The sequence below is a fragment of the Lutjanus erythropterus genome, chromosome 15, assembly GCF_056507025.1.
Source record: "Lutjanus erythropterus isolate fLutEry1 chromosome 15, fLutEry1.hap2, whole genome shotgun sequence".
In the NCBI taxonomy this organism is placed as follows: domain Eukaryota; kingdom Metazoa; phylum Chordata; class Actinopteri; order Lutjaniformes; family Lutjanidae; genus Lutjanus; species Lutjanus erythropterus.
The window spans coordinates 32,852,276-32,875,387 of NC_139331.1; the positions used below are offsets into that span (position 1 = coordinate 32,852,276).

General features: G+C 39.8%; 2 protein-coding genes across 2 annotated transcripts in view; both read left to right on the forward strand.

Moving 5' to 3' along the window:
- Positions 1–12,364, forward strand: part of map3k5 (mitogen-activated protein kinase kinase kinase 5) — a 104,846-nt gene extending 92,482 nt beyond the window's left edge. The window contains exons 21-30 of the mRNA XM_084738256.1: positions 1,765–1,782; positions 2,354–2,531; positions 3,334–3,502; positions 4,706–4,891; positions 5,600–5,705; positions 7,414–7,657; positions 7,771–7,883; positions 8,378–8,499; positions 8,678–8,754; positions 11,138–12,364. Coding sequence (XP_084594382.1) covers positions 1,765–1,782; positions 2,354–2,531; positions 3,334–3,502; positions 4,706–4,891; positions 5,600–5,705; positions 7,414–7,657; positions 7,771–7,883; positions 8,378–8,499; positions 8,678–8,754; positions 11,138–11,198 — 1,274 coding nt within the window. The 3' untranslated portion in view covers positions 11,199–12,364. The remainder of the gene's footprint in view (positions 1–1,764; positions 1,783–2,353; positions 2,532–3,333; positions 3,503–4,705; positions 4,892–5,599; positions 5,706–7,413; positions 7,658–7,770; positions 7,884–8,377; positions 8,500–8,677; positions 8,755–11,137) is intronic.
- Positions 12,365–13,288: 924 nt separating this feature from the next.
- lrp11 (low density lipoprotein receptor-related protein 11) lies at positions 13,289–22,552 on the forward strand. The gene is made up of 9 exons (XM_084738073.1): positions 13,289–14,141; positions 16,426–16,583; positions 17,348–17,489; positions 17,581–17,706; positions 18,437–18,640; positions 21,050–21,217; positions 21,302–21,358; positions 21,438–21,530; positions 21,629–22,552. Exons 1-9 carry the CDS (start codon positions 13,565–13,567, stop codon positions 21,781–21,783), a joined length of 1,680 nt encoding a protein of 559 aa, XP_084594199.1. The 5' UTR covers positions 13,289–13,564; the 3' UTR covers positions 21,784–22,552.
- Positions 22,553–23,112: the final 560 nt, after the last annotated feature.

A 23,112-nucleotide genomic window follows, 5' to 3' on the forward strand; every position in this document is an offset into this window, starting at 1 on the left:
TCCCTGAGGTTCACATAAGGTATAAAATAAAACTATGCTGCAGGTTAAAGTCACTTTCCAATAATCCAAACCCAGAAAAATCTCATATTCAAGGTAACAATGTATTTCTTGCTAGCCAGTAGGTGCTTTAACGTCTGGAAAAACATGGGATACACCAGAGTGTGATGCCAGAAAAAAGTTTTTTTATTCATTGGTAAGAAAAAAAAACACAACTCCATATTTTTAACAGAAGTGAAATTATTCATGTTTTCTTCCAGGTGAGTTTTAACTTCTCTGTGCACTCTAAACACAACATTCATACTGTTACGTAACATTACTGTCAGGTTGGTGTGGCATGGAGAAATTAAAACTCACCTGCAAGAAAACATGAACACTTTAAGTTCTATTTAGAACATGAGGTTGTGGTGCACTTCAGCCTCTTGTGGACAAAATGAGTATTACAACAACAAACATGATTCTGACAAAAAAAAAACACCTGCCATTTATAGAACTTAGAAGGATTGCCTTTGCAAAACCTGTGTTTCCACCTGTTCTTAAGTCATAAACACAAGAGAGGAAAACAGTTTTAAAGATCAGAGGCCTCTCAGGGCTTCTGAAGATATCCCATACCTGTGTAGTAAACACAGTTTGAAGCCACAGCCAGGAGATGATTAGATTAGCTTAGGATAAGGAAACATGAGGAAAAGGCAAGCCTGGCTCTGTCAAAAGGTAACAGAATCCTCCTACAAGCACCTCTAAAGTTTCCTCTAAAGTTCAAATGTTTCTTATTTGTACGAGTTTATGTGCCAGACTGTTTCCTGGCCGGGAAAAGTGACAACTTTCACTGTCACACTGACTGTGACTTTCACAGTCAGTGTGGTGGTGGACCTTTTGACAGAGCCAGGCTAGTTGTTTCCCTCTGTTTCCAGTCTTTGTGCTAAGCTAACCATCTCTTGGCTCCAGCTTCATATTTACCAAACAGACATGAGATTGTTTCTCCTCTGATTCTCGGCAAAGAAAGAGAATAAACATTTTACCCAAACCGTTGAAGGAGTATTTTAAGTCATTTTGCTAATTGAAGGGTAAACATTAAACCAAGCAATAAAAACTACTGCAGTGTGGATGGAAAGCAGCTTCTGGCATTAAATACTATAATTGACCCTCCAGACTGCATCATTAGATGTAGAAACAATGTTTTACACATAATTATTAACTAGTCACATTCAGTCAATCAATCAAACTGTAGTTGTGGAGCTCCAGTCATACAGGCAGTGCAACTCAAAGTGCTTAACAGATGACTGACAAGTCGATAATAAGACGGAACAAGTGCAGGTTGTAACAGAGTAAAATAAAAACGATAGACACAATAGATTAAAAAAAGACCAAACAATGAATAAAAATTATGAGCGCTACTTTAGTCATTAAAAGTCTGTATATATATATATATGTGTGTTGGCTGTGTCCCAGATATCCTCATATGAACACTACAGAAACAGCGGATCAGCTGCTCTACCTGCTCTTTATGGAGAAAGTGTTCCACCTGAACCCGAACGCACCTTTTAATCTGAATTGTCTTGATTTCACAATCACCTCAGTTCTTGGCGCGCAGCAGCGGTGATGATGTTATCGTGAGCCCTGGCACCGGGACAGAAGATTAGAAAGGGATTAAAAGCCTCTGTGCATACTTGGAAATGTTGTTCTGCCACTCTTACATGGAAGTCATGTTCCGTTTGGTTCTCAGTTTAACTGCTGACATGTATTTTGTGTTTCTCTCCCCCCCTGCAGCTCTGTCACCGGGGTCAGGTGAGTTAATCCACTCGCTACACTTCTTCTTCTTCTTCTTTCAGACACATTTAACACCAGAGGAACTACTTTATGCTCTGTGTGTCAGTTCCATGAAACATCTGCCTGTTTGCTGAAGAGTATCTAAGCTACAGTTTCTTCTTTTTTTTTTTTTTTTTCTGCCGGTGGCTACCTGCCTGGCACGACTCTGCCCTTTCCAAGAACTCAAAATAGACATTGCACAACATGACTTCTTTCCAAATGCTTGAATGTCTTTATAATCGCTGTTTCATAATTTATACACAATGGCTGTAATTTGCTGCCAGATACATCAGATGGAGCTGCAGCATGATGATAAAGTACTATCTGATTTCTCTTTTTTATTTTTGAAAAGGAAGCCAATTTTCCATCTGCACATTTGCTTATTTCACCCTCCTGAAAGCTTTGGCTCTTTTTTTTTTTTCTTTTTTTTTTGTTTTAAAAGAAAAGCTCCTGCTTCCCAACCCGTGCAGAAAACGACCCCCTCCCCCATGCTGATACAATGCACGAGACTGTTAGTGCACACATGACGGTTTTGCGTTTTGTCCTTCAGAGTACCTTCGCAGCATCTCCCTGCCGGTGCCGGTGGTGGTGGAGGACACCAGCAGCAGCAGCGAGTACGGCTCCGTCTCCCCTGACAACGACCTCAACACCAACCCCTTCATCTTCAAGCCCAGCGTCAAGTGCTACAGCGAGAGGGATGTCAAAGGGCCCAGGTCGCTCTTTCTCAGGTAGAATGAGTGGGACCTTTTTAAAATGGGGCCATGATGGTCTTTTATTAATAATCTGTCATTTTGATCCACTTTAGATTTACATAACGTTAGCTGACGACTGTTGTACTGATAAATACTGCGCTGATTGTCTATATGAGGCTCTTAGCTGAAGTGATTCTAATGCAAACACTGTTTTAGCGCCACACGTGGCTGTAAATCAATGATTAAAAACAAACAAAATACAGGCACTCACAGATAAACAGGCTCATACCTGAAACTCTTTATTTTCCCACAGCGGATTAAAAGATATTTATCTTTGAGTGTCCATATTTAGTTTGTTTTGATTTTTACGAGGATCATGCTCCTAGTATGTTGTGTAAGTTCTGGGGCCCGTTTAAGAAAGCAGTTTTAAAGGGATAGTTCACTGAAAAATGAAAATTCAGTCATTATCTACTCGCACTCATGCCGATCGAAGGTCTGGTTTATTTTGTTAGTCCGCAAAACACTGCTGGAGTTTCACAGGAAAACGGCGTGGCAGTATCTCCCAAACAATGGAAGTGAATGGTGACCAGTTTTTAGTTTTCAGACAGTGCGCATGTGAACGTGGCTCCAAGCTACAGTGAAGTTCGGGATAAAAACATGGTGTTAAAAAAAAACACTTGTAATAAGCAGGTAGAAGCAACAAGCTTATCTATTCCTACCACTATTCTAATGTATACTAATCCATCAATACTCAATCAATCTCCAGACTCCACTGTGGGAACAGTTTCTCTAGTCCATGCATCAGACTCCAAAATGTTTTCTATTCTTTTCTCCTCAGCATTCCCGTGGAGAACTTCGAGGACCACAGCGCGCCTCCGTCGCCTGATGAGAAGGACTCAGGCTTCTTTATGCTTCGGAAGGACAGCGAGAGACGAGCCACCCTGCACCAGATCCTGACCGAGGACCGCGACAAGGTGGTGGCCAACCTGATGGAGGCCCTCACACAGGTTGGTTACAGAGGACACCATCAGTCAGTCAGATAAATCAACAAAGACACTTTGAATATAAAAGCCCTCACACACACTCACCCTCACTCAAGTCGCTCCTGTAGTGAATTAACACATTATTATGCCTCTTCTTATCAAGGCAGATTCAGAAGTAAAATACAATCCTCAGTCCCTCTAGGAAGTTGCAATGTTGCAGACGCAACAATTAACAATTCGCTGCAACAGTCATCATACCTTCCTGTGAGTTCCATCAAACATACCAATGAGCCAACTCAATGTTTTATTATTAAAAAATTTTTTTATTTTTCTCAAGGGCTGAAAAGAACCCAAGGTTTGTCATTGTTTTTGACTTTTATAAATGCTCTGTGCACTTTTATGTTTTATCACTTTAAGCTGCTTTGACTGAGCTCCAAAAAAGTTTTCATTTCTTTGTAGAAAGTAATGTGGTTTTATTTGCCCTTGATTGCATCACCGTTTCTTGAAAAATCTGTCATGAAATCAGGCATTTTAGGCGGCAACAATCCCCCCAAAATCCTGTGAAATCCTGGAGGTCCTGCTTGTTTTTCAAAATGTACACATTCACTGGACAGTTTGTCATGTTGAAGGAATGTGATGTCATGTGATCTCCTCACATGACCGACACTGAGCCATCAGTGCAAACACCAGCTTTTTTAGATAAAGAAATTATAATGAGTCTTAAAGTTGCTGTGGAGAATTGACTGAGTGATTGTTTTATGTTTGTTCAGTCAAGTTATTTAAGATATCAAGTCTGTCTAGAGACAGGTGACACATTTTGAAACATGAAACTTTGTTGTGTTTTCCTTTTATTTATCACCCTTCTGCAGAATGCAATCATGAAACGTAATTTTGGTCATTTATAGCACAAAAACATCTGATTTAATGTGACTAAGAAGTGAGAAAATACATTCTGTGTATAAATATGTAATTTACCACAGCTGTAAGGTGCTGGAACAGCTTGAAAATGCTTGAAAAGTGCTTGAAATTGATTTTTAGAAAAAAACTTTCATAGCAGATATACTTGTGTTGCACGCACATAATTAATTGATTGATTTAATTAATTAATCAGCAGAAACATTCATTTCGTGCTGACAGTGATATTTCATTTCAAAGCTGATACCAATGACGTACCTCCCGTGCACCTTCATCGTTCCTCTCATCTCCTCCTCTCCCTGTCACCTCCAGGGCTCTGAAGAAATGAAGCTGAAGCATCAGCACATCTCCACCCTCGTGGTCAGCCTGGCCGACTTTGTTCGCATGGCGGACAGGAAGATCATCGCCAACACGCTGTCTCAACTCAAGCTGGAGCTGGACTTCGACAGCACCGCCATCAGTCAGCTGCAGGTCTTGCTGTTTGGCTTCCAGGATGCTGTAAGTGTTAGACACAGCGTGCCTGAAAAGGAAATCTCAGCTACATTTCACCTCTTTATTTGATGCTGCAGTCCTCCTCACATGCTGATCATCTTCTCCTCTCCTGCACCTGTTTCATGTATTCCTGTTTTTCATCCTTTCTCTTATTTGCAGGCAGAGGTGCTCCTAGCCTCTGCATAAACCACGGGCTCTGAACACTTCACTGTAATTGTTGTCATTTTACATGAGCTGCAGACAGCAGCAGCAGGCTGCCATGTTGCTGCTCGCCCTGCTCAGAGATCAGACAGATAACAGTAAAATACTTGTAACCTTTAAGTGAGGCGATAACAGGAGGATCTGTCGGGAGTAACTGTGCATACTGTGAAAAGGCTGAAGTGCTCTCTCCCTCAGAAACACAGTTATGCAGATGAAATGACTCCAGAGCAAGTGGTTGTTTTCATATTTGTGAGGGCTGTTGCATAATTCTGCAAGAACACGAAGCTCTGATGCCTCCTGTTGGTCATCAGTGCAAACAAGTGATAGTAGAAGAAGAAGAGTGAAGCAGCTGAGAGGATCCATGGTTTTTAAATTATCAGCAAACATAGCATGGTGCTTTTAAGGTCCTTTTGTGCAGCAAAAGACAAAAACAAACAAACAAATCTGCCAACAATATAAAATGCATTAAATACAGTAAAGGTTTCTGACTGTGAAACTCTGTGACATCCTCAGGTGAACAAAGTGCTGCGAAACCACAACATCAAGCCTCACTGGATGTTCGCTCTGGACAACATCATCCGCAAAGCCGTGCAGACGGCCATCACCATCCTGGTGCCAGGTAACGTCATCTGAGCGTCGAGCAGATCGCACATAAATAAGTTATTACCGGTCCCTCAGGGCAGCAGTGACTGCCTGATGAAGTTTGAGTTTATCCTGAACGCTGCGGTCGTCACAGCTTTTTGTTGAACGGCAGATATTTGATTGATTGATTGATTTGTAGCTTGTGTCATCTGTAAAAGTCATAATTTTGTCTATATGAAGTACATTAAGGTCCACTTCTAATTTTTAAACAAAAATCTGAGGACCACCTTCCCAAATTAAATTAGAAAAAAAACATAACACGATGAACCAAGGAGAGAAAATTCAACAGGCTGTGCTTTCGGCTCAGTATCACCATCATTATTTATTATATAATCTAGATTTAATGCATTCAGCTTCTGCTGGTGCAGGTTTCTCCCACATCACTTTTTCATCTCAAAATCTGATCCATTTTATGTCACTGCATCCGAGTAAACGTTAGCTGGCTGACGGTGACTGGCGTTGTGATATTTCAAAGTAACTTGTCACTGAAATTATGCATTTTAGTTTGAGCACAGTAAGTTTTAATATAAACATTTGGCTGTGCCGCTGCCCCCTGGTTATTTATTTAATTTATTTATTATTTGTCAGGGATGATGCATGTTGGCATTATTACATTTAAGTAAAAAATGCAACCGATCCAATGTGCAGAGGACTTCTAGCTATAGCTAATCTGCAGTCTTTGTCCCTGGTTCAGGTTTTAAGAGATAAAACACAAGACACAGCACCGTAAAACAGACATAGACAACCAGACAACCACTACAAACACTAATAAAAACAACAGTGACTGAGAACAGACAAGCACTAAACAGCAACTGAAACGAACGAAGAATAATAGAATACCAACAACCACTACAAACATGAAATAAAACTACAGTGACTGAACACAGACAAACAAACAACACAAACACTGGGACAACAACGACTAAATTTAGATCACTAATAAAATATGACAGTTCAGCTCAGCAGAGTTCAGTTTGAGCCGTTTTTCATTCAGCATTAAACTTTCAAATGTAATAGGGCTGCACAGTTAATTGCAAAATAATCAAAACTGCAATATCCAAATCGCAGAACCAGGACAAAACCACAACTATTTGGCAAAGGAGAAATGTGAGAAGAACCGGCAATAAAATGAAGTACTGTAGTGTTGCACAGATGACCTGGCTTAAAAATCTTCTTCTCCAGATGTACGAAAACATGTTTTCAACCAATGTCATGTCATCATGATTTTAATCCTTTTTTTGTCAGTGAAAATGAAACCATTCCTACTAATCATATTCATATCGCAATCGCAATTTCAGTCAAAATAATCACAATATGACTTTTTTTTTTTACCATATCATGCATCCCTAAAGTGTAATGTAGATTCATGGATTAAAACTGTTCACTGATACTCATGACAAAATTAATCAAAGTGAAAACAGACACCTTTTTTGCTTAACTTTTTCTTCTTTTTTTTTGCAACTAAAAATTATTTTTATTTTGTTGATCAGAATCAAAATACTGCAGATCTCAATTTTCTACCAAACAAACACAACACATACACAAACAAACTGCATCCTATCCATCCCTCCGATTGATTGATTGATCATTCATTAAATCATTAAAGTATAATGTCTCTCGTGTGTGTGTGTGTGTGTGTGTGTGTGTGTGTGTGTGTGTGTGTGTGTGTGTGTGTGTGTGTTCAGAGCTGAGGCCTCACTTCAGTCTGGCCTCAGAAAGTGACCCAGCAGAGCAGGAGGACGTGGACGACGACGCAGAGCCGGAGAGAAACTCCACCCACCAGAGCCGGGCGCCTCCCGTCGCCGCGCACGACGACACGGTGGCCACGTCAGGAGTGAGCACGCTCAGCTCCACCGTCTCACACGAGTCCCACAATGCACAGCGGTCTGTGAGCATGGAGCTGGGCCGGATGAAGCTGGAGACAAACAGGTGCGTTCGTGTTCGTCGCGTCATTTCATTCAGCGTGCATCACTTTCCGTTGGTGAGATAAAAGTAAATCTTCCTGTCGTGTCTCCTCACTCCTCACACTTGTTTGGCTGCAGGCTGCTGGAACAGCTGCTGGAGAAGGAGAGGGAGTATCAGGCCATCCTGCAACAAGTGCTGGAGGAGAGAGAGCAGGAGATCAGACTACTGAGGCTGCGATCTGAACCCGCAGGTCTCTACTTTAATCTCATTTACCAGCCCCGCTTCTGCTGCTGCTATGACCAGCCCGCCTTTACATTTCACATCCAGCTGTTGTTCACTTTCCATCCACAGCTGGCCTGTAATAAATTAATCACAGGGTAATTAAAAGTGTAGAGAAATATCCAAAACTCACTGAGGTTGCACCAGACTCGCCAAATAATTAACGCAGAACAAAGTTTTTTTATTTGGGGAGTAACGATTACATGTTAAGGGGTTATGTAGTCTGGAAACAAAAAAAGATAACTGTATTGTAAAGACGTAATCAGATTTCAGATACATTTTGTAAAAATGGGGATAAGTAGTAGGATTACAATTTTAAAGTAAAGGAACAATATACAACCATGCACAGAACGCACATAGTTGCCAATTTATTATCACAGCCTCTAGTGAAAAAATGCTTCACTTGGAGATTTTGACTTTCTTTTTGTCTTTAAATCAATAAATGAATCAATAACTCTCTGGCAGACGTCCCCACATCATCAGCTGGTCCAGAGGGACAGAGCAGTCCACCTTCAGGGAGACATGAAGACCCTGATCTGACCAGCTGGCTGAGGCTTTACGGTGCTGACCAGGACTCCATAGACAGAGTGAGTCCCTGCGTTCAGAGCTGGAGGTTGTCTGTCGGTTGACATCACACAGGACAAAATAAATAAACCAATGTTCTTTGCAGCACAATTAAACCGTGAAATAAAAGGACAGTTTAAAGCATTGCAGAGCAGGTGACCTAACAACCACGTCCTCATTTTGTGCGTTTTGTTTCTCCAGATACTGAATGAAGAGTACACGCTGAACGACATCCTCCACGACGTAACAAGAGACGATCTGAAGAGCTTAAGACTGAGGTAGTCAAACTCTTTCTGTCTTCTCAAGATGACTGGTAACAGTTTCACTTCTGCATCGGGCACTAAAATACATGCTGACGCTCACAAATAAAAGCACCGCGGCTCTCCAGATACCAGGAACACAGAAGTGAAGCTGTTGTTGCATCATGCAGTTTGTATTTATGTATGTCCGTGCTCTCACTTTAGATTTGACTTTCCACTGGACAGCTTTGCACTTTAGTGACATTTCTAAGAAATCCTCTGGTGGCGTTCATGAACAAAAAGTGTAGTTCATTTGTCAAGGGTTAGTAAGACGTGTGAAACTGCTCACAGGTTGTTTTCAGCTCTGGTTGATTGATCAAGTTGTCAGAATCACATCTGTAGACATGTTTATTAGCTGTCTGTACTACTGTGCTGCTACTCAGGGGAGTTTCCAGACTTTGTTGAGGGGGGTGGTGCAGGAGGGGCACGGACTTATGCAGGGGTGGCATGAATTACGATGCATGCACATGTGCACATCAGTGTACTATTTCTTATATCTACTTCAGTTACTGACATCACAGTTTCTTACAGTCATGTGTTTAAAATGTGTATTTATAAATGAAAATATAATATAAATTGTTCCTCTGCTGTGCCTCTTTCCTTACATTCATCCTCCACCCTCCATCATGAAAAGTTCTTTTTAATTTTATGATTTAATGTTTAAGTAAATCAACATTGTAAAAAAAAAAATGCACACAAAAGAAAACAATGCACATTAAAAAATACTTGTGAAACAGTTCTGAGGTTCCAGTTCACATCGGACAGATAACCAATCATACTTGAGAATAATGAGTTCTGCTACAAATTACATCTGCATTTTCAGTTTCTCACATTTGTGGCGGCATATCGGCTCATAGTTTATCATGTTCTCGTGAGAGTGAAACCCATCACAAAACCTCTCAAAGCCTCTGCTGCATGTGTGCATTTCTCCCTTTGTTGCCCCCCAGTGGTAGAATCAAAGCAGACAGGTTGGCAGACATAAATACTAATCTTTTGTCAGTGCCGTGTCCTTCAGAGTGTCTACAGGGCTTGAAAAGTCTTCAGAAATATTCCTCAAACTGTAAGTGAGAGTGGTGTGACAGTCGATTCTCTGCACAGGAGGCTGTTCAGTCATTTTCATGTGGAGATCTGTAGCAAACTCTGTCACCACTGTTAGCTACAGTGGCTCATCAACTTGTGTCAGTTTTAGCAAAAATTAGAATGAATTCAATTTTATTAAATTAATCCATCCTTCCATTTTCCACCACTTATCAGGACCAAATTAGGTCATTAGAAATTACTGCCATATTTTGCTGGGAAATACTGAAACGTGATATAAACATAAAAAAAATAATATCTGTATCATGGTGTTCCATCAGTCTTTCATACTTTCACTGATTTGACTGGTAAATTTTGTTCTATTAATAAGGTCTTAATTTAACTTTTATTTATTTTATTTAATCTTTATTCAACTGAGAGCGTCCTATTTTTTCTTTTTCAACGCAGACCTGACCAAGACAGTCAGCAGCATAAATACAAAACATAAAGTTCGAGACAGAAAACACAATAAAGAGGCCAAGTACAACACTGACATCCCAAGGAATCAGTCTCTAATTCTTTCATTTTAGACCCACAAGCTTTTTCTGATTTTTGAGTCATTCTGCAATTTTATTTCATGCTGAAGGTGCAGAACACACAGATGCCCTGTTTCCTATTTCTGTCCAGGCATTTGGGACAGAGAGCATAAAAAGTCCTGAGAATGCAAATAGTGCTGTCTGGCAATTTTCTGCACAATAAATTCTACATTAATCTTGTTCTTTGCATGTTGTATAAACCTTACTTCATGCAGCATTAATTGAGAGATAACGATGTTGTGCACATGCATGTATAGGAAGTTCTTTCTGACTCAAGACAAGAGAAAAGATGTAAACTTGAGTTAGAAAGTGTTATAATGGCTTATTAAAGACTGCACAAAGTACTGAAAGCTCAGTTTAGGGCTGCAACTAACAATTATTTGTATTATCGATTGATCTGATGATTATTTAATTCATTAAAATGTCCATCAGTGTTTCCCAAAGCCCAAGATGACGTCCTCAAATGTCCCACTCTGCCAACAACCCAAAGACATTCAGTTTACTGTCATAAACGAGTAAAGAAACCAGAAAATATTCACATTTAAGAAGCTAGAATTAGAAATTACGATGATTAGTTGATGAGCAAAATAGCTGGTGGTTAGTTTACTAATTGATTAACAATCGATGAAGCGAGTAATTGTTGCAGCTCTAGCTGAGTTATAAGACAGTGTCATGTCTGTTGGTTATATACTGAACTATATTGTATATATTGTAACCTAACAGCGTTGTTTTTTTCTGTGTCCTGTCAGAGGTGGGATCCTGTGTAAACTATGGAAGGCCATCACAGACTACAGGCAGAAGCCGACCTGAGGCCTTAAAGTGGCGACAACCACTCAGAGAAGTCAGGACGTTTGTCCCGGCAACTCAGTATTCTCCTCTTTACCTCAGTATTTATAAGAGCAGAGACTTTTAGGAGAAGACCCTGTGTTTGCCGTGTGCACGGAGCAGCTTTACGCCCACGCGAGCAGCTCTTCGACTGCTCATGTCGGGAGTGTTTTGATAATGCTGAAAAAAAAAAAGGACTTGGGATTTTAAAAAAAAGGTCACTTTGAAAGCAACAATTACTGAGAAGTGCCATTTGTTTTGCTATGCCTGATGGACATTACACAGCTTTTTTGTTACAGGTGCGTCGAAATGACAATTAGGTGGAAAATCTGTAGTTAAAGTCTTGAAAACTGTCAACTGTCTTTACAAGATGTAACGTTTACAAAACTGGAGACTGACCGTTTTCTAATACAAGCCTGAGATACAAAATACTACAACTAAAATCATCTGTACTAATGTTTTTGTCATAGGCATCTTATCACTACTTTATTTAAATGTATTTTTAATTTAATTGTTATGGTAATCTGAAGGATGTCAGTGCATGCCCTGTTTTTATTTTTTATTTTTTATCCATACTGAGACTTGTTTCAATTGTTGACGCTTTTTTCACATTTCCTTTTATAAAATGAATCTACATTTTTATTTTTCAGACACATGTAAATATTGTGTTATAAAATTATATGTGAATGACATTTATGTACTTAAAAAAAAAAAAAAACATTGATAACCATCGTCAGATCTCTGTGTTGGATTGGACCGAGTCTATAATGAACACATTTGACAAATGAATTGTATAGTATTGTATTTTCTAGTGTCACAAATCATATGAGGTAACATTGAATTATTAATTAATATTACATGGACTCATTTGCTTTGTTTTTATTGTTGTACACTGACAAAATTGTGCTTATCTTGCTTGTGTAGATATGATCAATCAGATGCTATGTTGTAATGAAAAATCTGAAATGCAAACAAATTTCATATGGAAGAGCTTTGACCTTTTTTTTATTATTTTATTTTAAAACATGATGTCAAAAATGGGGAAAATAATCATGAGCAGTGTGTCCGTTTTGTTTCATATCTAAAGTTATTCAAGATTTTTGTGTCATATTGTTAAAATAAAACTTTTCATCTTGAAACTGTGAAAGAAATGTGTTGGAAATATTCTTTTACAAATATGAAATGAATATAATGAGGTAGATTTTTTTAAAACTGAAAGAACAGGCTGGTACATGCAACGATTCTCAAGAGAAGAGTTTGGATTGAAAATTGGATCAAGGGTTAATGCAGTTTAGGTTAGAGAGTGTTTTTCTTTAAAACAACAAAAAACAACATTACCTTTCAAAACTGCTAAACTTTTATGGCTGCAATCAACAATTATTTTCATTGTTGATTAATCTGTCAATTATTTTCTCAATCAATCAATTAATTGTTTGGTTTTTGAAATATTTAGTCATAATTTTAAGATCTAGGTCATTAATTTAAGTTACCATGTTATTTTTTGAAATACTTGCTCATTGTTTTTCCAAGATGTTCTCATTATTTTGCTGTACTGAGTCATTATTTTAAGTTATTGCATGGCTTTGTTAAATATTTAATTCTGTTTGGTCAATTACAGACTTCTAAGGTCTGTTATTTCTTTATAGCTGACCGTTGCTATGTATAACAGACTGTTGCTATGAAGAACAGACCGTTGCTATGGACATAAACTGGAGGAGCAATAAAAACATTTTTAAAAACATTTTTAAAAAATTAAAATGAACATTTTGTGTCAAATGATTGATTTCTAGGTTATTAACGTACATATTTTATTTTATTTTATTTTATTTTATTTTTATTTATTTATTTATTTATTTATTTATTTTGTATTCAGAATTTCATTCATTTAATATTTTGACTGACAGGATCTTTTTTTAATCACATCATCACAAACGGGCTTCCGTAGCTCTTGTGTGTTGCAGTGATGTTTAAGTGACTGCCTCTTGGGTCTTTCTATGCAAGTAAACCAGGCAGGAGAGAGTGATACAGAGAGCTACAGGTGCGCTAGCTCTCTGCTCGCCATATTTAGTCATCGCCGTGACGTCAGTGGTTTCTGCTGAGCAGCCCAACGTTCGGGTCTCGCGGCCGCCTCCCCCTCACCATGACAACGATAGAATTTTAGCATCGTCAGAGGACAAACCGTTGGCTCCTTCTCTTGTAGTTTAGAGGTGAATATTATGTAAAATAGCAGTTTTTATTTGATTATTGGGGAGATATATTTCATGTAGGTAGGCCATCTTTGCTGTGTGGACACTCATGAGTCGGAGACCAGCCGGAGGCAGAGGGAGACGCTGTCTAAACGCGTGAACAACATGGCTCTTCCTCAGCATCCCCCTCTGCTGCTGCTGCTGCTCGCCTCTGTTGTGCTGTTGAGCGCAGTCCAACCTATCGACGCTCGCTCCTCTCCGATATCGGACCTTAAATCCAAAATATCAGGGGTGGAGGAGCTGCTGGAGGAATTCCGCAAGCAGCTCCAGCAAGACCAGGCGTACAAGGTGGGCGATGTGATTGACTCCTGTGTGGGCGACTTCAACGCCGTTGGGGAGCGCATCATAAAGGCCAAGGCCTCCATCGAGCAGGGGGCCACGTTCCTGTTAGCTCCGGACAGGGTGTACACCTGGAAGGACTGCCTGCACGCCTGCTGCTCCCAGCCTCACTGCACCGTGGCGGTGGTCCAGGAGGACCCGAGGCAGCCCGGGGAGAGCCTCAGCTGCTACCTGTTCAACTGCACCTACAGGAATAAAAATGTCTGCTCCTTCGCCCCGCAGCAGGGCTTCTCCGCGTACAGCCGGACCGTCAACACCACCCAGACCGGACACCTTACCGTGTCGGCCGGGGGTGCAGCCAGGAGGCCCGCGGAGGGACTCCCCGAGGAGGATGACACACAAGGTGGGAGCTCAACAACAACAACAACAACAACAACAGCCTGAATATAAAAAGTGTTGCTCCATATGAATGATAATCATTTCTAAAAAATCTAATGTATTGATAACCTGTTAACAATTTGCTGTGTTTTTCTCTAATCAATGCTTAATTAAAGGGACAGTTCACCCCAAAATCCAAAATACATATTTCCCCCTGGCTTGAAGTGTTGTTTATCCATCTAGATTTTGTTGCTGTTGTTGTTGTTGTTGTTGTGGTTTGGTGTGAGTTGCAGAGTTTTGTAGATATTGGCCTTTTCTCTAATATACTGTTATATACATGATTATAGCTTGATGCACATTTTTTAATTTAATGTAATTTTTATGCTTATATACAGTATATATAATGTCAACAATTTCCCCTAGGGGATCAATAAAGTGTTTGAAAGTGTGATCAATAATGGGACTAAATGGCGCTTGGCTTGTGGTGCTCAAAGTGCCAAGAAAAATACATTTGAAAGATTCAAAACCAGTGTCTCTTTCCAAAAATCATGACCCAGTTACTCAAGATTATGCAGGAACAAGTTGTAGTAAAGTAGTTTCTTTCTATTTGAAAGAAAGTAGTTCTGGTAGATTCTACTGCAGAAAGAAAGTAGTTCTTACATGACAACAAGGTCTGTGCCAAAAGGCCATAAAAATACTTTTGAAAAATTCAAAACCAGTGTCTCTTTCCAAAACTCATGACCCGGTTACTCGAGATAATCCACAGACCTTGTTGTGAGCAGTTTCATTTAGGAACTGCTTTGTTTCTATTAGACAGAAGAAAGTAGTTCCGGTAGATTCCACTGCAGAGAGAAAATAGTTCCTTCATTAAAACTGCTCACAGTAAGGTATCTGGAATAAGGAGGTCACAATTTTCTGGTTTTGAAGTTTTGAAATGTCTTCTTTTTTTCTTTTTTTTTGGTGCTTTGAGCACCACAGCACTTGTACCATTTATCCCTATTATACTGGAGAGAAGGCAGAAATATATATGACCAATATCTAGGGAAAATAAATATATATATTCCCTATAAATATATAGGGAAAAAAATGACTCGATATTTATTTGTGTTGGGAAATGAATGTGTTGTGAACAAGCACACCAGGAAATACAAAGAAAACACATGTAGCGACTCATGTTGGTTACTGGAAAGTTATTTAAATTATTAATTAACGTGTTATTATTCCAGTGCAGTAAAGATAAAATCCGTATTATATTCATTTTTTTATTGTGTAAGCTTTTATTGGACAGGTGAATGCATTATTTACTCTGTTAGACGGAATGTGGGGGGGGGGGTACAAATATCATTGCGTATAATATAAGACCCCAAAAGTAAATTCTACTTCCTTGTCCTAAAGATTTTGGCAAAGGTTAGTACATGAAACATTATTGGGCTTTGGAAAACTTTATCATGAACCTCCATAGTCCCAGGGAGTATGGAGAATCAGTTCTTTTAATTAGAAGCAGTTTCTCAGCCTAAGTTTTATAGAAATGTTAGGATGAATGGGAAGAACAGTGTAAAGTGACTGTGCTGCTGCTCAGACAGTTGTTAATCTGTCTGCAGACTCTGTTCTTCGTCACAATAAGCTTTGTAACATTCTGTAAATCTCACTACGTTTGTTTTAGCCGCCAGCAACTGCTACTTACCTTGATAAAGCAGGCAGGGTGGGTTAATAATTTGCCTTTTATGTTCAAGCCATGCAAAGTGACACCAGGACACTGAGACCAGCAGCAGCTGTTTTTATGACAGCACTTATCTCCTCTGTTTATTTACTAGTGATTTCCATCAAAGGAAGAAAGAAAAGTGGACATTCGTGTGCATTTACGGAGCTGAGACAATCAACAGAAAATTAATCGTTAAATAATTATTTTGAACAATTTTTCAAATGAAAATGCCAATTATTCCCTTGTTTAAACATCTACAAAGTGTGGATTAGGAGCCTCTGTATGTTTTATATCATTCTAAAGTAAACACCTTATTAGATAAAACAAAACTCCTGAAGACACCAGGTTTGCATTTAGTCACAGTCAGTATTGATTGAGAAAATAATCAGCAGCCTTACATGATAAAACAGGAAAATAAGTATAATCTTATATTCAGATGCACCTCTCAGAAATAGTAAACATATCGCTTTAGAAATCTCTTTAAGAATGTGCTTTATGTCTTAACCTGCACGGAAATAAAAGAGGAATTAACGTGTAAAACTAAAATAAAGCAGGCCTGTAGTGTTCATCTTCTGTATTAGCATGGTTTTCCTGTGTGTTTTTGCAGAGGTGGACGAGCCTCCTCGCAGTGACGCTGGACAGGATGTGGTGATCCAGCTGCCCACAGACTGGGCCGTCCTGGACGGACGGGACAGTGTGGACGACCACAGGATCAGCCACTATGAATGGACTCTCATCCGAGGAGACACAGCCATCAGTATGAAGGTCAGTGTTTGTTTGTTATTGTGCAAACACTAATAGCAAAGCCATCATCAAACACTGAGTGAATTCAGAAAATATACAGGAGTATCTCTATTATTCTGTCCTTCCAGGGATCAGATGATTCTGACATTTGAATTTGCAGCATGAAAAGCCACTAATCGCCCTCACAGACACCAGTGTCAGATGGCTTGTATGTATTAGTTAAGTCAACACAGCTCCATAATAGCTCGCTGTACCAACAGAGATAAGAGTTTCTTACAGCCAAACACGCTTCAAGGACAGGTGCAATGTTGGAGGCTGCCCTCTGTTCACAGCTTTAGAGGGAACATGTGCAGCGGCTCACACTTTAATCTGTGGCCAGTTTCCACTATTCCTCACCTTCAACATAAAATCGTTTCTAGTGTACAAACTTGACAGCCAGCTCTGTTGATTATCTGTTCTTTGGAAAGACCTGTTGTTGTTAATTGTTTCAAATAAAGTTTGTGTGATATGAAACTTTGGATAATATCAATTTGTCTGCTGTTTCAGATGTTACCAGACCATTTTAAACCATTTTAATTATCCCTAGAAGTGTATTAGGTCACTGGGTGCAATAACACTGTAAATCAGTGATCAGGACTGTTTTATGGTAGGACTGCAACTAATGATTATTTTCATTACAAATTGGTATGCTTATAGTCTTCGCAAATCTCAATCGGCATGTGATTAATTAAAATCTGCTAACAGAATCGTTTACTCATCCTATAGTTTTTTGTTCTGTGTTGCAGGCGACTCATCCAGGGCTGCTGAAGATCAGCGGCCTCCAGGAGGGCGTCTACACCTTCCAGATGACTGTCACTGACACAGCGGGTCAGAAGAGCTCTGACAACGTCTCCGTCACTGTGCTGGCACCAAAACACCAAGCAGAAGGTGATGACTTCACTGAAACATATAGCTTTGTTGTGTCTGTCCTTCATGATGTAATGGTTTCCAGCAAAATTCAGGCATTCTGTTCCCACAGTGTGTACAGGTCACTGTTCAAACTACCAGTTCAAGTGTGATGACGGCTGCTGTATCGACATCACTTACGCTTGTGACGGGAAGCAGCACTGTCCAGACCGTTCTGATGAAGACTTCTGCCCAAACTGTAAGAAATAAAACAGTTCTTCCCATAGTCTTTTATTATCTCCGGAGTGAGATATTTTTCTTGGCCAAAGCAGAAGTTATCATCATTCTGCTTCCCACGACAAAAAGCCAATGGGATTTATTTAATTGGAGTTTGAATTAGTGCAGAAAATAAACTCTTTGGCAAACAAAAGTTTATGATACATGCACTTTTTGTTCAGCAAAATAATCTTCACAAACAAACTACTTTTATGATGGCTATAGACAAGCTACAACACGGTCACGACTTCACATCACCACCACTGTGTGACTGATGTGATGACATTTAATGTCTCCAACCTCCTCTGTAATCTTAGTCTGAGTCCAGACTTTTGAATCAGCCCCCGCTGTTGAGCTGACTGATTTGAATATGGAAACGAAGGACAACGAGTCGACAGTTCAGTCTGATTCCAGGCTCATGTAGCCACATGTTAGCAACAGCCTTTTTAAAGACATGTAAATGCTTTATATTAGAACAAAACATGAAAACCCCTGGAGCTTGTGTCGACCACAGACCTTATTTCAGGGAAATAATGAAAAACCCATTAAAAAAAACCTTAACTTTGAGACCAGAGAACTAGAACCTTATTTGCTAACTCATTTTCAGGCTTCATAACTTATTGCTGCAGCAAGATCAGTTAAAAGAATGGGAAAATGAAGGAAAAACATCAGAAAAAACATCAACAACCGTTAATGTTTGTGATTTTTTTTAGTTGACAGCAGCAGGAAGTCAGTGACCCACCCTGCTGACCTGCCAAGCCCTCGTCGGCCTGTAGCCCAGACAGAGGAGGCTGGGGACGGCTCCGTGCTCCAGACTACACCCAGAAAGACTGTAGAGACCATCATGCCGCCTCAGGATAGGAGCAAGTCCACTCCTCCACAAAGTCCCAGTCAACAGGAGGCTCCGGTCAGTCAAGGTAAGGTTGTGTGTTTATGTTCGAAGCTCTTTATTCACGCTCTGTTTCTTGATTTAGTGCAGACTGTTTGGCCAGACAGGAACCAAGACACCGGAAAATGTTCAAAATAGAGTGGTACTTCAAAACACATGCTTGGATGAAAATCTACTCCAGCTGCACCTGTTTAAATGTTTTCCCAACAATATGATGCTCCATCACTGTATCATTAGCGCAGTATCCCTTTGTTAAGAGGCAGAGAGGGGTTTTAGTGTGTATCTGGACATAGAAGCAGATGGAGCCCCTGTAGGCAGCCATTGAGTCACAACACTGAGCTCAATGCTGGCGAAGCCACAGGGCCACTCTGCATTCCCTGGGAAAGCAGCTCTTTGCCTGCTGGAACAAAGCGTCTCTGTCCCCTCCGCCATCTGATCCCTGAAACAGTCCGAGACTGACCAAAAGGGCTTCTTCAACCATTACCGCAGGTATCACATGAGCGGGGTGCATTCTCAGGAGTCTTTTCTTCATGTCACGAATGCTCAGTCTCATGTCTAAAAGCCCGGTCAACTAAGATGATACCTCATTGTTTGGGAGAGGAGACGTAATGTGGAATGGCATCTTGATAAGAATGCAACTTCACCGTCTCACTGTGGGATCAATTAAGTTTATCCTCCTCAAGCAACAAGCTGTAAACACAACACTGACAGAATCACCTCATAAAGCTGAGATGGTTAAATATCAGAAAACAACTTCGAGCAACATTAGCATCCATTGTGAGTCATGCCTCTGGCCACCTGTGGCCCTTTTCCATAAACAGAGCTGACCTGACTCAGTTTGACTCGGCCCTTCAGCCCAGCATGGCAGGGGTTTGCATTTCCATTACAACAGGGCTGCCCAGCTGAAGGTGTGTTTTACCTGAAGATGAGCTCGAGTACTAACAGTACATTAACAAGGGAGCAGTATTTTAGTCATGTGTTCATTAGTTAATTGAAGCAACTGCAGATAACAGTGACCTCATCAATTATTCTTAATTTTAAAAAATCTTGTCATAGTTTGGGTTTTTCTTCATCACTTCCTGCTTTATTTTGGTATGTTCTTCTTTGTGTGTCTTTGCTGTTTTTACTTCCTGTCTTTGTCTGTTTTCCCGCTCTTTTTGATCACTTTATTTTCACCTGTTCTTGATTGCCCTCACCTGTGTCTTGTTATCCTCTCATTCCTAGTGTGTTTAATCCACTCTTTACCTCTTTAGTTGCTAGTTTGTCCTTGTCAGTTTGTCTGGACTGGAGTTTTTGTTTTGTGTTTTTCCTGCGTGCTTTTGGGTTTGGACTGTGCATGTTGGATTCTGGACTTTGACTTTTATTTCCTTTTGTTTTTGTTTTTTTGTGTTTGGTTTTCTTATTTAATATCATTGACCTGCTCCTGTCTGCGTCAAGCATCTGCATGTGGGTCCAAACCTGTATTTCACCTGTTCCTGTTTGACAAACTGTGACAAGTCTCAAGTCTGAGCTCGGTCTGCAGATCATTCCAGGACCAGACTGAAGTGAAACAGACACGTTTTGCCTGTTTCCCTGATAAATCCATTTGCGTGACTTGGGTTGCTGTTTTGCAAAAGTGAAAATTTCCAGCTTAAGTAAATAGGAAACTTGCCTGAGAGGATCTTGTAGACTAAAAAGTGAGAGATGACCAATAAAATATATCCCACTTAAGATTACCGATTACATTTCCTGAAGTGTAATTTGTTGTGTGTTCCATTAGATTACTCAAGTTAAATAACATGTTCTAAATACTTTGGATTACTTTTGGAATACTTAAAAATTGTCATGCTGAGTCCAATAGTCTTTACTGTTGTCACTGGGTCACATGGAAAGAAAGAATCACTGAATCAGGTGTTTAATAAACGCATCATGTTTGTGGCCAATTAGCGACACGTATTAGTAATTCGACTAAGCCAATTAGCCAGGTAGTTCGCCAAACTACCTAACAAGTTAAGATAAATTTTACAGGCCAGAATCACAAATCACAATCTGTCTCAGGGGGCTTTAAAATCTGGACAGCATATGACACCCTCTGTCCTTAACATTAGATCCTCATCACCATGACAGAATACACTAACATGACAGAAAAAGAGCTTAAAAGTTATCTTAAGATGCTTCTTATAATTTGTCTTCAAGAGTTTTGATGCAGGTTGATGCACTGCTCACGGACAAATTGTTTCTCTTTTTTAAAAACAGACGGAAAGGCAAACCTCTAAATAGTATCACCAAAATCATTCTGAGTCAGAAAAACACCAGACGACGTGTAAAAACAGGACTTTCACTTGTACAGAAAGTCCAGCATGAGTTTTCATTTCTTTGTGAGATGTAAGTGTTTAAATCTCAGACTTTTGTAAATCACTCTTAATATGTGTAAATGTATCTGACTCTTTCTCTGTAGATCCGTGTGCTGCAGCTCCAGTTGTTGGACCCTGCAAAGGCACCTTCCCACGCTGGTACTACGACCAAAACGCGGGAGAATGCAAACACTTCCTGTATGGTGGTTGCCAGGGCAACCATAACAACTTCCTCCAGGAGTCTGACTGTGTCAGTGAATGTATACAAAAAAGTGAGAATCCGCTTCATGACCATTTCTTTATTTCATTCAATTCTGTAACTGCAATTTTGTAATAATCATAAAAACATATTTCAGGTCCAGCTTTCAAACCAGCAACCGTCTCTCCTCCAGTCACCAAACAGACTGAGATAGGTAAAGCTAGAGTGCATTTCAGTAACATAGTGTTAACCACTGAATGTTTCCAACACTAAACTGTGTATTTCCCTTAAAGCCGCCCCAAAAGTCTCTCAGAGCCAAGCAGAGAGTGACGTCCCCATTTCCAAACCGTTTCCAATAATGGGAGGACATCCAGTACCAGAGTCAGGTAAGAGCCAACAGGAACGTTATGGTTTGCACTGATGTGTGCTTCTTGTTCTTTTAGTTCAGCAGTTTTCTATTTATGTCTCTGTTTTCCTCCTGCAGGTGCGATCCTTCCTCTGGCTCTCGGCCTCATCATCACCGCTCTGCTGCTGCTCATGATCGGCTGTCGTCTCAGGCTCGTTCGTCACAAGCTGAAGAAAGCCCGACCGCTCACCACGGAGGAGTCGGATTACCTCATCAACGGCATGTACCTGTAGCCAATCAAGAGCGCCAAGATCTGAGAGAGAGAGAGAGAGAGAATCATGGGCGTGGTCACCACAGCCTGAGCCAGGACTTTTTGAATCTTCACTCTTATTTCTTGCAGCCCGTTGTCTCTTAATTCGTCCTCACTGCAGGTTTGAAACTCTCTGCTGTCATGAACGTTTCTGAACATGCCCACACTGAACCCCTCTGACTGATGAATCTGCTGCTGATAGATGCTGCCTTCAAAGACAAAGACAAATATTCAGATGCTTGTGAATTCATATTTATGTTATCCTAAGAAATATGATTGTGAATCCATGATGAAAGACTCCTCTATAGTTGTCATTATCGCCCCAATGACACTCTTTTTTTTTTGTCCTGTTGGATTCCTGAAACACTCTGATATCAGACTTGTTTTTTTCTGACTAGTGCAGCACAAAAATATGCTGTATTTCTGCCACTGGGTGACACTAATGTGCCATATTTGTGCTGTACATCTGACCTGTGTTAACCTGCCTGAAGGGCAGGAATGAAACACAGAGTGCCTGTTATAGAGCACTTTTATGACTGATTGGGAATCAACAACAACTTATTCCTAAAGTTGCATCATATAAAGCCATAGCAAATTGTATTGTTCAAATTATATTCCCGTTTTAAGGTTTGTTGCATATTTTTCTTTACTAAGCAAACTTATGTGGATTATGTGCTATATTTGACCAGATGTATTCCCCCTAAATTGCTGTCTTTCATGTGAGATATTAAAGTTTATTATATATCAAAAAACACTGGTGTGGTGTAATTCTTTACTAGAGCTGGAATGCATCTAAAACATTTACTTAAAACTACAACAAGGAGTTTTTAACCGGTGGAACTGATGCTGATGCCTCAAAATGACCTACATAATTTAATGAGACCATGAGAGAGAAGATCAGCTGTTTCTGTATAGTCATTCTGTATGACTTTATGTCCACCATTGGGTCAGATTCTCCTCTTCTCTGTGTTTATATTTTCCCAGGCAAAGTCACAGTGAGTCGTACGTTAGCCAGTTTAAAAGTAGCAGGAAGAGATTTTTATTTGGATTAATTTTATTGTTGGTGGAAACACTACAACTTCTGTCCACAGGAGCCTCCAAAATCAATAAAATATGAAAGTTCCTTGTAGCAGCTTGAAGTATAAATCTGAAATGCATGAACTTTTCTTGAGTTTTCCATTTTCTACTTTTTACCACATTCACTACATTTATTTTACACTTTTAGTTACTAATTACTTTTTAAAGAGCAGAGTCAGAATCATCTGTGTACACACAAGAAATTTGATTTTTATTGCTCTCAATATTCTCATGC

Bases quoted from the DNA above. Each gene is read 5' to 3' on its own strand.
- lrp11 (XM_084738073.1), top strand. From the start codon at position 13,565: ATGGCTCTTCCTCAGCATCCCCCTCTGCTGCTGCTGCTGCTCGCCTCT. The intron at 17,490-17,580 runs GTGATGACTTCA...CTGTTCCCACAG, and splicing joins ACCAAAACACCAAGCAGAAG to TGTGTACAGGTCACTGTTCA. The intron at 21,359-21,437 runs GTAAAGCTAGAG...TTTCCCTTAAAG, and splicing joins CACCAAACAGACTGAGATAG to CCGCCCCAAAAGTCTCTCAG.